Below are 13293 nucleotides of genomic sequence, written 5' to 3'. Positions count from 1 at the left end.
CACAGACCAGAGAAGATCCACATCCTACAGGAGCAATTCCTCTGACTGATACAGGGCCAACAAACAGCTCGCAGCCCTCACCAAACCAGCAGGGAACACCAGGGAGAGCAGAGCTGTGGGACACGGGGCAGCAGGGCCGTGACCCTGCCGAGCAGAGACTGCAGGATCTCTCCCAGCAGAAATGCCTTTGCAGAGATGAATAAGGCAATCTGAACAGAAGGGAACTTTTAAATGGCTCTCAAGTTGCAAGATAATTTGTATTCCCCTCTCTTCATACCAACACATTAACCAAATACATTATTTCCATAATGAGGAGATGAACATCTGTGTGGCTTCCCAAAATTTCAAGTGGCAATACTCGAGACAAGTATTCTCTCCTTAGGGACTGACACATCAGCATTTTAAATCATTGCCAAAGCTAAAAACATCATTTAAATTCTCAGGAGGCATTAATGAATGAATTCAGGTATGATTTAGATTTTTTTAAAATAAAGTGCACCAATTTACTTGCACAGAATAAACTGCGGCAGTATTGTGTTAGACTCTGCACTTCACCCAGTGTATGAAAGTTTGCACTAGCCAGCTCACTTAGAGTACAAGGCAAAACAGAGGGCCTGAAACACAGCCACCTTCAGGATGTGAGCTCAGAGCTCCTCTGAGCTGATGTCAACCTGTTTTGCATCCACCACATGCAGAGGGGCCCTCCCAACCAACACAGCTCCTTCGCCTCCTATCTGCAGTGGAGTAAAACCCAAACATTTAATCAAACAAAGGGAAATTCTCAGCTTCTGTAGTGATTGTTGGCTGGATATGATTGCTTTGTGCATTGCTTCATCAATTAGTTCAGAGTTCTCAGCAAACAGATGTACTCTAGGGAAGGCTGTTTCTACACAAGGACATCTGGAGCCTAAAAGCAGAGTCTCAGTGTGGCATAAGATGAGGGGAGGTACACTGCACCCCGCTAGGGTATGTAATATGGACTCTACAACAAGGTAGACATGATAATTAGAAACTCAGATTTTCTGTAAACAATTTCTTGACCAAATATGGGACCTGACCTACTGAGCACACAAACTCTTGGCCAGATGGCACCTCACGACCACCAAAGACCCCACGCAGAATCCCTGCATTAACACAAGTGGTATTTGATTTTAGCGCGTACAGGTGGGCACTGTGGGGAAAATGGATGAATGCTCACACGTGTTGAATGCACGTATCTGTGTGCTTTAGCTCCTGGATATGCAGGATAGGTGAAGTGATTCCCTAGGCATCCAGCACCATAACAAAGGATGCCTGCTTCTCAGTGCTACCTTGGTGTTAAGGAGCTTCACGCAGACTGGAGCCTGTCCAGTAACAAAAACCTTTAAGGGAAAGAAAACAAACAAGACCTGCATCTCTATGGAGAGGCAGAGACTCGGTTTAAGCTACTGTTCACTGCAGCTGGAAGACTGCAGAAGCCATTGCCAGCCCCAGTATGCCTTCACGAACAGCCACTGCCAACCCTGCAGCCACAGCCAGCTCTGTGACTTCACTCCCTTTATGCTGATAACCCACTCTAGGGCACCTGCTTTAGCAGGAGGTTGGACTACACGATCTCCAGAGGCCCCTTCCAACCCTACAATTCCATGATTCCATTGTGCATTATGACTTGATATATCAACATGCCAAAACCATCGCCACCACCTTTCCATCCAAGACTCACCAATCACGTTGCTGCTGCCCACGCCACTTGCTCACAGCACCAAAACGTGACCAGCAGGGAGCCATGAGCATTGAGAGCCCACAGACCAACCCACAGAACCAAGGGGCTCCTTCTACACGAAGGCCTTTAGCAGCAAAGCCTGCAGAGCTGTCCCAGCACACCTACACTGGGGAACAGAAGGGATCTCAATAGCTTTCAGGTGTTACTAGCAACTCTTGGCATTACGTACCAAAATATTTTTCTTTGGAAGCTTGGATCACGCAAAGTAGGAATTAAAGGCAGAAACACAGGCTAAGCTCAACAACAAAGGGGGAAAGGGCTTCCTATTTCAAGAAAGAAATAAGAGGGGGAAAAAGGAAAGAAAAACACAAGTTCAGTTCACAGAACCTCATGTGAGAGCTTACCATCTTGAAGATGCTCATCTATGCATCACTTCACTTAGGGAGGAGGGCAAGAATCTCGCTGCACTGCTCAGCACAGAGAAGCAAAACGTTTCTGCTGAAGCACAGGGAGAATATATTGAAGAGTAGCTACTGCAGGTGAATATCATCAGCGTAATAGCAAAACACTGACTCTAATTAGGCTCAAACATTCACAAGCAATTAATGAGCAATGGAAGCAACACCTTTCTCTTTTCAGTAATAATGACCAGTGTGAGGCCACTCCCTTGCCTCATTTTTTCACAAATCCTCCTGCAGTTCACTTTTGGAAGATGAGCTGTACCAGGACCAAGCCCAGCGAGCTACTGCTGAACTGCAGGCAGAACTGAGTACTGTGGGACTTTGACTTTTCTTACGGTTTTCCACGTTTTTGTATGTTGAAGAAGAAACAATCAATTTCCACGGCCTTCCTCTATTAAATAGCTTTTGTGATTAATCTCATCATTAACTGTGGCCTGACTTAGTTAATGGGAAGGAAGGACTACAGGTGCTAAAAGCTTGACAGCTTGACAGCGGCTGCACGTGGGGGCTCTTGGCACTCTGTGTGTGTTCCTGAATCAGCATTATTGGGAAGATGTTAGGAGAGAAACTGGGAACAGCAGGAGCATGGCTGCAGTGGGAATGTGAAAACGGGATACTTTCTAGACGGTCTGCTCCTGGATCCAACCAAAGATAGATCTACTTTTCCAAGGCAGTATGACCTCAGACTGCACAGAGGGACGTTCTGCTCTCATCAATGGATAATTATTCATCACCCTGCAATTATATTTCAATTATGAGACAAAAAGTTTGTGTTTATCTGTCCTTACCGGGAGAAAAAAATCAACCATCTTCTGACTCCAGTTCCCTTATCCTAAAAGCAAGAACACGTGACCACGTTGAGGATTTCTTTCTAAAGAGGAACGGAGGAGCTGCACCCAGCACAGACCCTGCGTGCTCCACACCCCCACATCATCCACAGATGCTCGTGCAGGAAAAGATAGATGGTTATGCAGGCACCAGCAAACACATAATGCATACAGTGAATATATTTGTAATGTATAATGTAAGCAGATTCATTTGCCACTTGCAAACATAAATACTGTATTTGCATTTTGCTCTCATAAAAAGCTCAAACATTTTTATTTTTGCTTTCCTTGATTTATTGTGAAGTGGTATTTATTTGCAGGCTTGCTAATAAAGAGGATGAAAAAATGAGTCAGAGGACGTGTGAGAGACTAATTGGAAGTGGCCTCGAGGGAGACTTTCATTGGGCTGTAGTTATGGTCAGAAATGGCATAGGGAAGAAAAGTCCTGTGAGAATTAAGGAACTTCTGCTTTCAGTATGACAAGCTGAACCCAAAGTGGAAATTCATACTCATTATCATCTGCAAAGAGTAAGAGAAGAGCTGGTAACAAAAGGTAAAGAAACACTGACATGTATGAAATCATGAATGTATGAAATGATGCGTTAGAGGGTGCAGTTCACAGGGCTGAATCACACCTAATTATTGGACGTTCTGGTGAAACACGTGGGTTGCTAAAGCAGCAGAAGCGAGGAGCACCAAAGACATGTGCTTGCCTTGCACCTGCCGGGCAGGGGGTGAGGAAGGAGACATGGCCCTGCAAAGACCACAGCAAGATGTGGGGTGCCCGAGGGCCACCAAAAGTGTTGGCACGGTGCGACCCAGCTCCTCCTTGCTGTCCCAAGGGACCTGCCCTGCCTTGTGCCTGCACAGCTCAGGACCCATGGGAGCCTTCTGCTGCCGCCTCTTGGTGCACAGATGCTCCTCCAATGGGCTGCACTGGTATTTGCTTAGCAGATGGTGGGGAAGGGGGAGGGGGAGGTGAGGGGAGATGGTTTCTTTCATTTTCTTTCCTAATATATTAAGTTATTTTAATTTCTTGTTGCAAAAAATAACCCTTGTAGAAACGAGCGATGACGGAACCTTTTATTTCTTCCCATCACCTTATGGCACAAGCAGATTGTATTTGTATTCTGCCTTTCACTGCCCCCAATTTCAGTGTCTGAAGCTTCCTAAATTAAAACAGTGTGATAACTGCGAAGGAAAATAAAGCCAGGCCTGTGGACCTAATCTCAAAGTTCCCTCCTTGGAGTTCTTTCTTGAGACCAAACTCATCACACGTGGGAACTGGCACTGGGAGAAACCAGCAGTGCTTCTGATCCAACAAGTGGCATCCTTGATGTCCTCTGACTGGCAGCAGGAACGGGCAGCCCATCAGGTGCTGGGCTGGGAATGCTACACACTGTGCTCAGCTCCTTCCTGCTTTGCCAAAGCCGAACATCAGAGATGAAAAATGAGCTGTGCCATTAAGAACAGCCTGTGGTTCCCAGCCCTCCTGCAGAGTGGCACTTTCAAAACTAGATGTATGGCTATTTTTGCCTAAAACAGAGACAGTTTATTTCAGAATGCTCTTGCAATTCTTCAATTCTTTCTTTACTAGAAAAAAAAATACGTTAAATATGAATGGTGAAAGGAATGTTCTGCTAATATTATTTTCCCTCCTGCTCCTTTGTTTCTGCTGCGAGGCTGCTCGTGCTCCTAGCACAGCACTGGTGCCCCATCTCAGCTCCCTGCCCTGCTGGCGCTGAGTTGCAGAGGCAGCCACAACGTGAACGCCGTGCCTGGCACGGTACCAGTGCCATACTGCTCTGAGCGAGTGGGAGAAGGTGACAAAATCTTTTTTGACTTCAGTTTCTATGCCTGAAGAGAATGACACATGAAAACATTACTTTCTATACTTCCCACGAGCCAGCTCTGCTCAGCAGCTCAGGAGGGACTCCCCCGTGTATGTGCACTGAGATCCCCTGAGCTCCAGCCCCACAGCACACCCCTCAGAGAAGGGCTGGGCATTTCAGATCAGCCTGAGCTTCTTCTGTATTTCTGAAGTGGTTTGAAATGGCTCAGCCAAGCCAAGCTGGGATTCTTCCTCCCTGCAAATCAAGCATCAATAAAAAAGGTCTAATTGAGCACCGCTCACTGCCAGACCCAGAGAATGACATCGCACGCAAAAGGAAACCACTTCCTGCAGTGACTGACATGAAGCAATGACTTACTGAATCCTTGCCTGGCTTTGAGATCATGAAATTTGTTTTTAGATCATGGGAAAAGCCTCTTGCACACTTTCAAGATTGCTCTTTACCATTTGGCATTACCTAACAGCCCTGCCTGGGACAAAGAAAGTGGAACTTTGGCTGCTAAGTCTTTCTATATATGCTACAGATCCTGGAAATCCTGTCAGTTTTTACTAACAGATGGAAAATGAATTCAAACAAATGAAACTCTGCGTGACAGTGGGGACTAACAGCACTAGGAAAAAAAAAAAGAACAACAACCAGGGTTTCCTAATGGTACACTTGGGGGGGCTGAACAAGAAGCATTTGCCTTGTGTGCTGGCCGTGCACTGGTTCCACAGAGATGGGGTGGCTGTGGGTCAGCCCGCAGCTCTGAGTCCTTGCAGAAGTGCTGCAGGCAGCACAGAGCTGTCAGCTCTGGGGCACCAAGTGCATCCTGTGTGCCCTCTCTAATGGCAGGTCCCCATTAGTGCCCAGACGTCCCTACCAGCACAGGCTGACCAGGAGCTGACACGTGGTAACAGCAGGCTTCTGAAAACAAAATGCTTTCCTTCTGGATGGAAATACCCTGTCCAACAGATAGCTTCATCCCTGGATCACCTGGGGAACACTGGTCTTAGGAGGTGCAGACCAGACTGATTCAGAATAAAGACTGCCCACAACAAACCTGAACAGCCATCAGCAGCTCCACAGTTTGGTCCTATGAATGCTCTCTTCTTACAGTGTCAACCACCCCGGTGTGTACGCATGCGCTTCTCAGCACAACCACCCACACAGCCTCCAGTGTCCTGAAATAACAGCTAAACGTGAACACCGAAGGGAAAACATCAACGCGAGCCCTGGGAGAAATGCACTGAGCAGAGTTAAGGGAGCAGCACACGCATCTGCACAGTGAGCCACAGCTGGACCAGGTCAGGAGATGCCCAAATCACAGCCCACGTCTGGCAGGGCTGGGGGAGCTTCTGTTCCTGCCAATGAGCCACGAAGACGGTTCCTGTCCCCAGCCGGGGTGGGTGATGCTGGCTGTCCTGGCACAACGTGCTCTGCTCTGTAAGTCAGCACAGGGCAGAGGCGGTGACACCCAGCACTCAGTCAGAGGAACCACACCTGATCCTGCCTCCTGAAGTGACTTTCCACCACTCTCAGATCGATACGCAATAAACTTCTCACAGCTGCCCGTGTCTTGGGCTCCCAGGTATCTGCAGAACTAATTTAAATCCAATTAATGGCTTCATCAGCACTGGGAAAGATGCATTCTCAACAGGTTTGCAGACCAAATGGCTTTAAGAGCTGAGTGATTGATACAGAAGAACAGAAGGGTAAATTCTTCCTTCAGCTGCACTTGGCCAGCCAAGATGATTGTCAGAAGGGACCCGCAGTGCCACTGGACGTATCCATCTGACAAACTGCACTGGATGAAATAAGAAACCCACCTTAACAGATGGTGCACCCCTGACTTTACTCCCCTCGTACATCTGAACACAGAGTTCCCTCAGCATTTTTAATTCCAAAGCTGCTCAATGCAATTTACCCACAGGAAGAATGCAGATCAACTTGTCCAAAACGGAGTGCCGCTCCCAGAGAGGGGTGGCTTCATTCTGTTGTTTGTTTTCTTTTTCTTAATCACTATTCTTTCAGTGTTGTTTTGTCTTTTTTTTTCTCCATATAACACTGCTCAAACAAAAAAAAGAAGCAAAACAGCTTGTTCGGGGAATAGAAACTAAACCACCGAAAGCGTGGTTCGCCATCTTTTTGGAAGACAAGCAACTGAAAGACTCAAGAACAGTTTTGCATTGGTTTACAGCATTTGCAATGCTTCTGGGTTTTTTTTCTCAAATAGCTGTGCAGTTTCTCATGCTGAATTTCGTTAACCTCAGAGCTGAGTGCTTCGTGATTCTGCAGACCTCGGCCGCACCCCACGCTCACTGGAACTGAATCATTTATCTCAAATCTGGCTGAATGTCACCGCTCGGTTGCATCAAATTCCGACCTCAGGCCATGAGCCCTTTTTTTCCCCTATAGGCAAATCATTCCAGCAGACCTTCAAAGTAAGTGACGTTACCTTGCTCCAAAAGTAATGCCTCCAAATTTATCTCCGCAGAAAACACGATGGTTACAAAGAGCACGAGAACACTGTTTGACAGAGAAAAGCCTCAGCTCCACCACAATATTTTCTGATGTACCAACCACCATTAGCCGTGCCTTTTCACCAGTCACAAACAAGAGCCTGCACACCGCATCTGTAACCGTGTGCATCGCTGGAGGTGACTGCTGCCACTGTCACCACTGCTGAAATGCATCAGCCACCCCTCACTGTGCCAACGTCCACTCCGTGTGGATGAATGTCAATGGCTGCAATTTTTTCCACATATAGGAACCCAGTTCCACCCCTCTGCTTCATACACACTTCCATAGACACCATTCTGTCAGACTGCCCCTCTGCTGCCATCAGCTGCACGGCAACAAAGTGGAATGGCATACTGCTGGGAAGGTTCAACCTCTACTGCTGCACCACCACCATCCGCCTCTGATGTTGTGGGCCAGCATCACCACACAGGAGGCATTACTTTCAGAGCAGCCACAGAAATACGTTCCAAATGCCAAACCAAGATCCTGACTGTTCCTGCTCCAACTGTTCTCTGTGCTCTCCGCTCCTCTGTCATGCTGCTCATGGGCTCTAATGAGCCAGATTTAATCTTAATGGATACTAAAGACTGGTGCCAGCAAATTTAAAATCAGAAGTGTGGATATTGCTTAGGCTTGAAGAAAAGATGGGAAAGGGGAGGAAAGATCATCATTCTGCAACCTGAGACCATCACTATCACTCCAGTCCTCTGACTTAAATATCTGCCTGTAGATGCATCTAACAGCCTTCTCCAATCTAATTCAGCAAATACTGCACAAATCTCCTTCAGAAGGATGGGGATTTTCCTTCCCTCGTGGCACGGACACTTTCTTATCACTGGCAGAAAGAACTGCTTTTTCTCTGGGGACAGAATTTAGGAACTCTCTTGACTTTGAAGCTGCCTGCTAGGGAGAACTTTAATTGATGTCTGGGCCAGAAGTTTTATCATCTTTAATCAGAGGGCCATCGTGATATCTCTTATATACACATATATGGTGTAATAAAGACAGCTGCCTGGGGCAGTTAACAAGGATAATTAGATTTGGGTATAGAGGTGATAACGAGAGGAGGAAATGCTCTAAAATGTATTAAACCTACTGAAAAATGAAGAAGCAAAGTGGCAGCAGAATACCAGAAGGTCACTTTGTGATTAAAAAATATTAGCGTGGATGAGGTTCATTTCAATCTACAAAGAACTGGGGTTGCAGTTCATCACTTTGGGAGCTCTGCTGCTGGGATGGTGGGGTGGGCCACGGGGGTGCAGGGAGCATTGCCACTGTTTGTTTCTCGCTGCTCTGAACAGCCTACAATGCTTCCGGGGCTTGGAATGAAAAATAGGCCAAATGAACAACGCTCTCTTAGTCCATCACTGCCTAGAGAGAAGAAAACCAACACAGCAATTTGCTAGTCTGAAGGCAAGGAGCTCAGCTGAACTGCAAGTGCAAAACACTTGCGTTTGGAAATCTCAGCCTTCTCATTTTCCGCTGTGCTTCCATTTCCCCTATAGCGATGGAACTTCTGGGAGCTCGTTATCCTCGCCTCAACGTCTCCCATTTAACCACCATCCTGATGCCATCACTGCTTCGAAGCGGCCCCAACTCCTGGGAGCAGCAGCAACACGTCCACTGCTCTGCACTGGGCTGACACGGGAACCTCCCCGCGTGCACAGCTCACACTTCTGCTGAGCCCGAGGATGAAGGAAAGGCTTCCTGAGGTAAACCTGTGCCAGATGCTTTTTGGAGAGGAAAGATGCTCTGCAGGTCCTTTTTTTTTTCCCATTGCATTTTTTTTTTAATGTCACGTGCATTCAGAGCCACAGATGTTCATCATCTCTATATTACTGTGAAATGAATATAACAATAACCACGGAACTGTAGGGGTTGGAAGGGACCTCTAGAGGTCATCGAGTCCAACCCCCCTGCCAAAGCAGCTCCCTAGCCCAGGTTGCACAGGTAGGCATCCAGGCGGGCTTGAACGTCTTCAGAGGGACTCCACCACCTCTCTGTGCAGCCTGTGCCAGTGTTATAATGATTATAGAGGAGCTCATCCCATTCAAATTTGAAAATTCAAATTTGATTATTAAAAAACAATCATTTGTCTTCCAATTGAAGTGTCTTCTTTCTACATGCCAACACCAATATCTGCTCTGTGGTTACACTATACCTTTCCACAGTGATGGCACAGGCTGCTCGGGGTGAGACACAACTGAAACTCCCCACCAGAACCTTTCTGCATGCAGTGCTGCCGTGTGCTTACAGCTCCTGGGCTAGGCTGATGTTTTATAACAGCAGGAGGACACACCATGAATGCCTTTTCCTGGGAGTATTTTAAAGCAGCAATAACCAGAGTAGACCTGCTGTGATGGTTGTTCCTATAGCACACACCCCCTGCTTGGTTCCCTGAAGTTGATGCCTGGTTGAAGTTGGCCATGGAGTTTGTTTCAAACACACAAGTTTCTGTGCAGTGATTACTATTTAAGTTTGCACTTCCTCTGGCTCACCATCTACTATGCAAATAAGATGCAACTTTGTCCCTTCAGCATAATTACAACAAAGACAATCGGGCTATATTAAGACTGACTTGAGAGGAACAAATTCAGTTCATGTAATGATTTCCTCAATCACCCCATGGGGCCGTGGCAAAAATGCTGTCCCAAGGGTGACATCAAGCATGTAGACAAAGAACCACACGTCTGGGGCCTGGCACTGCATGCTTCACGTCTGTGTTCTGCACCCAAGAACCACAGCAGGGGGAGTGTTGGTAAAAAAAATGTCCTTTTCTGTAAACTGACCATTACAGCTGACGATTTTTGTGCTCAGCAGCTCTTGAAATGTCAAAAATCTGAGAATCCAAAGCTCCCATGTACACTTCAACATGCTGGCACATTAATTTTCAATGCAATTTAACTTTTCCTGGCCTATTAGACTTGCATTTTTCCCTGAAGTGTGAGAAGAGGTCGGCAGTGTCACTTATTCAATATCAAGGTATGCTATTTTCTAGAAGGGAAAGCTGCACTGCTGTTTGCTCCCAACAAAGCTGGCTGGGAATTATTTTCCCAGCATATTACAAATCGTGTTTAACACAATGGTTGATCGGACCAAGCAAAAGGGAAATGCTCTTGAGAAGCAAAATAAGGGCAACCCCCTCACTCATCCCCATCACAGAGGTGCTCACCAGGCGTGGTGGAAGGCAGCTGGTGCCTCGTGGTGCCTGCAGCCCTGAGCCACACTGTCGGCAGTACTGCAGGAAGAGGAGCCTGCCAGGCTGGGCACAGCTCAGCATATCCTCCTTCGGGGCAAATTGAGTTCCGTTCTGCTAATTTAGTTTGTTTCCATCAATTTATAGGGAAAGTCAAGGCTTCTTATTTCATTTCTTTTTCTCCCATAGAAATACGTTACTAAATTTTAGTAGCAGATGTTCATTGCTGGATGATAAAAGAACAGCGTTAAAATCTCTGTTCCCAGTTCTCTTGGATTCAACGCCAAACGAAATTACTACGACAAAGAAAAACAAAACAACATGCAGCAGCCTGAATGCAAGAAAGGAAAATAATCCATATGGGTAACAGCCTCACTAAGCAAAGAAGTGCTAACACCTGAGGATTCCCTGCTTCTGGTAAGTAACTGATTTCAATGGATGCTTCTCATGGGGAACGAAACAGAAATGGAATTGGTTCGAAAGGAGAAACACTGAAGTCTGGAAAACTGCTTCACATCAAGAGGAGCACTCAGCAGGGCAGGCTTGAGGGTTATGCTGGAGAAGGACAGTATGAGAATGACTGCACAGGAGAGGAGGAATGCACTCTGTGCTCATAACCATCCCTTTTCTCTTCCCCCTAACAGGGCTAAGCAGATGGCAAATACAGATGGTAATTAGGGATGGATGAACAAAATTGGAAAAGGTAAGAACCAGCCTGAACCTTTCTAGTGGCCACAGAGCGTGCAGGAATCATTTGCTACTGACATTGGAACTGCAGCTCTAGGACACTGTGCTCTGTCCCTCTCCTCACACCCAGCATGGCACCAACCTTTGGCGGACAGTTTTCCCCTTTCTGGAACGTGACATGCAGCTCATGGACCTCAAAATATGTATGTGCCTGCACGGCAGGGACTGTGGAAGAAGGGACACAATTATATAGAGAGGTGAAATATAATTCAAGCCTCACAAACTCCAGTAATTGTGCAGTCTGTGTGGCTGCAAGTGCAGAATGCCACGAGCTGATTTTTAGGCAAAAGCCTGATACAGTCAGGGGTGAGCTACATACAGGCTCAGGGGACATATATCTTGCAAGGCACTAAACGTGCTGATATTTCTAACTGTTACTCATCCCACTTTCCATACCTGAATCCCTTCAGAGTGTCACTGTAACGTATTATTTCCTAAAGAAAACTCCATTACGTCCAAAGTGTTTAATATGTAACACAGAAGGAGAATATTTTAAAACAAACAAATGTGGAAAGTTTCTTTTTCCTGCGTGCTCTGTTGGCAGACTTCTAGATTTTCTGTCAGAAACCCTCAGGGGTGAATGCAAACAGTATGAAAAGATTATGAAAATGCTGTGTTTTTCAGAAACAAGCCACTTCATTCTCTACCAACTTTACGTATTTATGGAGAAATAACATGTAAAAATGCCTCTAGGGTTTAAAAATTTAATATTATAGACCTGAGAAGAATAACTAATGAGGTGGTAGCGTACACACAGTAAAAAACGAATGCAAACATTTGCTTTCCCCCTGAGCAAAGACACCAAAGCCCATTTTTGTGTGTGCAACACATGCAAGGGCTCTCGTACCACACACAACAGAGGAGTTTGTTCTCTTTACTCTGTTTCTATGAAGAATTCTTCTTTTCATGTCAAGGAGAACATGGACTCTAATCAGCAGGCTTGGTTTGCCCAGAGGAAGCTGTCTGCATAGTTAAGCATCTCTATGGAGGGGACAGCAAATTAAGGAAGGAGCAGACACAGACTTCAGGGAGAAGAGAAATGCTGAGGAAGGAGGAAATCTGTAACAGAAGTGCTACATAATCTTTATAGATGCATGCACATGCACAAATACATTGATATGTAAAGTAAACAAGAAATATAAATAAATACATATAGCACTTGATTGGAATAAAATACGAGTTAAGCTAAGTAAAGGAAACTGCTGGCTTGAGCATGAATTTTTACCTCCTCAGTACAGAGCCTACCCACTGCTTCAGAGGGGGTATGGAAGTGAGTGCATTTTCACATCCCACTTACACACACGATACATTATGATCATTTGGGTTTACTTTCTTTAAGGTGACATGGACAAACGCCGGTAGCTTTTCAGCTGCAGAAACAGCATATCGTTTTCAGACGAGGAACACAATTCAGGATTATTCCAGGGGACAAAGACCAGCTCAGTGTATTTCATACTTCTTCAATATGAGCACATCCAGACACAGTTATCCAAAAAAAAACCAACCACCACACATCCAAGAAACAAACGCGGGTGATCGATTTTATGCCGCCCGTTTTCAGGAAACAAGAAAGGAGGAGAGAAACGGTGAGAGAAGGTCAGCAGAGGACTCTTACCCTCGATGGTCGCTCGCTTGGGCAGGATGGTGATGGCCCCCTCGGCCACGTCCTCCTGCTGCAGCAGTGGGCTCACCTTGGAGCCCCACGTGTCCGAGCCCACCCACAGGAAGTGCCCCACTTGGTCGGCCCTCTTGGCGGCTGCCAGGATTTGCCTGTGGAAGAGGACATTTTGTTCACGAGTTAGTTTCATTTCAGTGCATGACTGCTCGGTAAAAAACGGTGCGTGGTGATCGCAGAATGAACAGAGAATGCATTTCTGTAACCAGCAGAACCTGGAAATGTTGTCGTGCCGTGATCTGAGCAGCAAAGATTGAATCTTCCTTTTAAGCCATTCAATATCCTAAGAATGAAATCCCACTGATTTCACTGGAATTTTATCCCAACTTC

At 46.2% G+C, this 13293-nt stretch overlaps 1 protein-coding gene across 2 annotated transcripts in view; it reads right to left on the bottom strand.

The window, feature by feature from the left end:
* The window catches only part of GRM7 (glutamate metabotropic receptor 7), a 212985-nt gene that overhangs the window by 92873 nt on the left and 106819 nt on the right, over positions 1-13293 (bottom strand). For both annotated transcript variants that reach the window (XM_065749588.1, XM_065749589.1), the window contains exon 4: positions 12904-13058. In XM_065749588.1, the coding sequence (XP_065605660.1) occupies positions 12904-13058 (155 nt within the window). The remainder of the gene's footprint in view (positions 1-12903; positions 13059-13293) is intronic.

The sequence above is a fragment of the Cyrtonyx montezumae genome, unplaced genomic scaffold, assembly GCF_038088225.1.
Source record: "Cyrtonyx montezumae isolate F1298 unplaced genomic scaffold, pur_monq_1.0 scaffold_6, whole genome shotgun sequence".
Lineage (NCBI taxonomy): Eukaryota > Metazoa > Chordata > Aves > Galliformes > Odontophoridae > Cyrtonyx > Cyrtonyx montezumae.
This window is presented reverse-complemented; position numbering and strand designations above follow the sequence as displayed.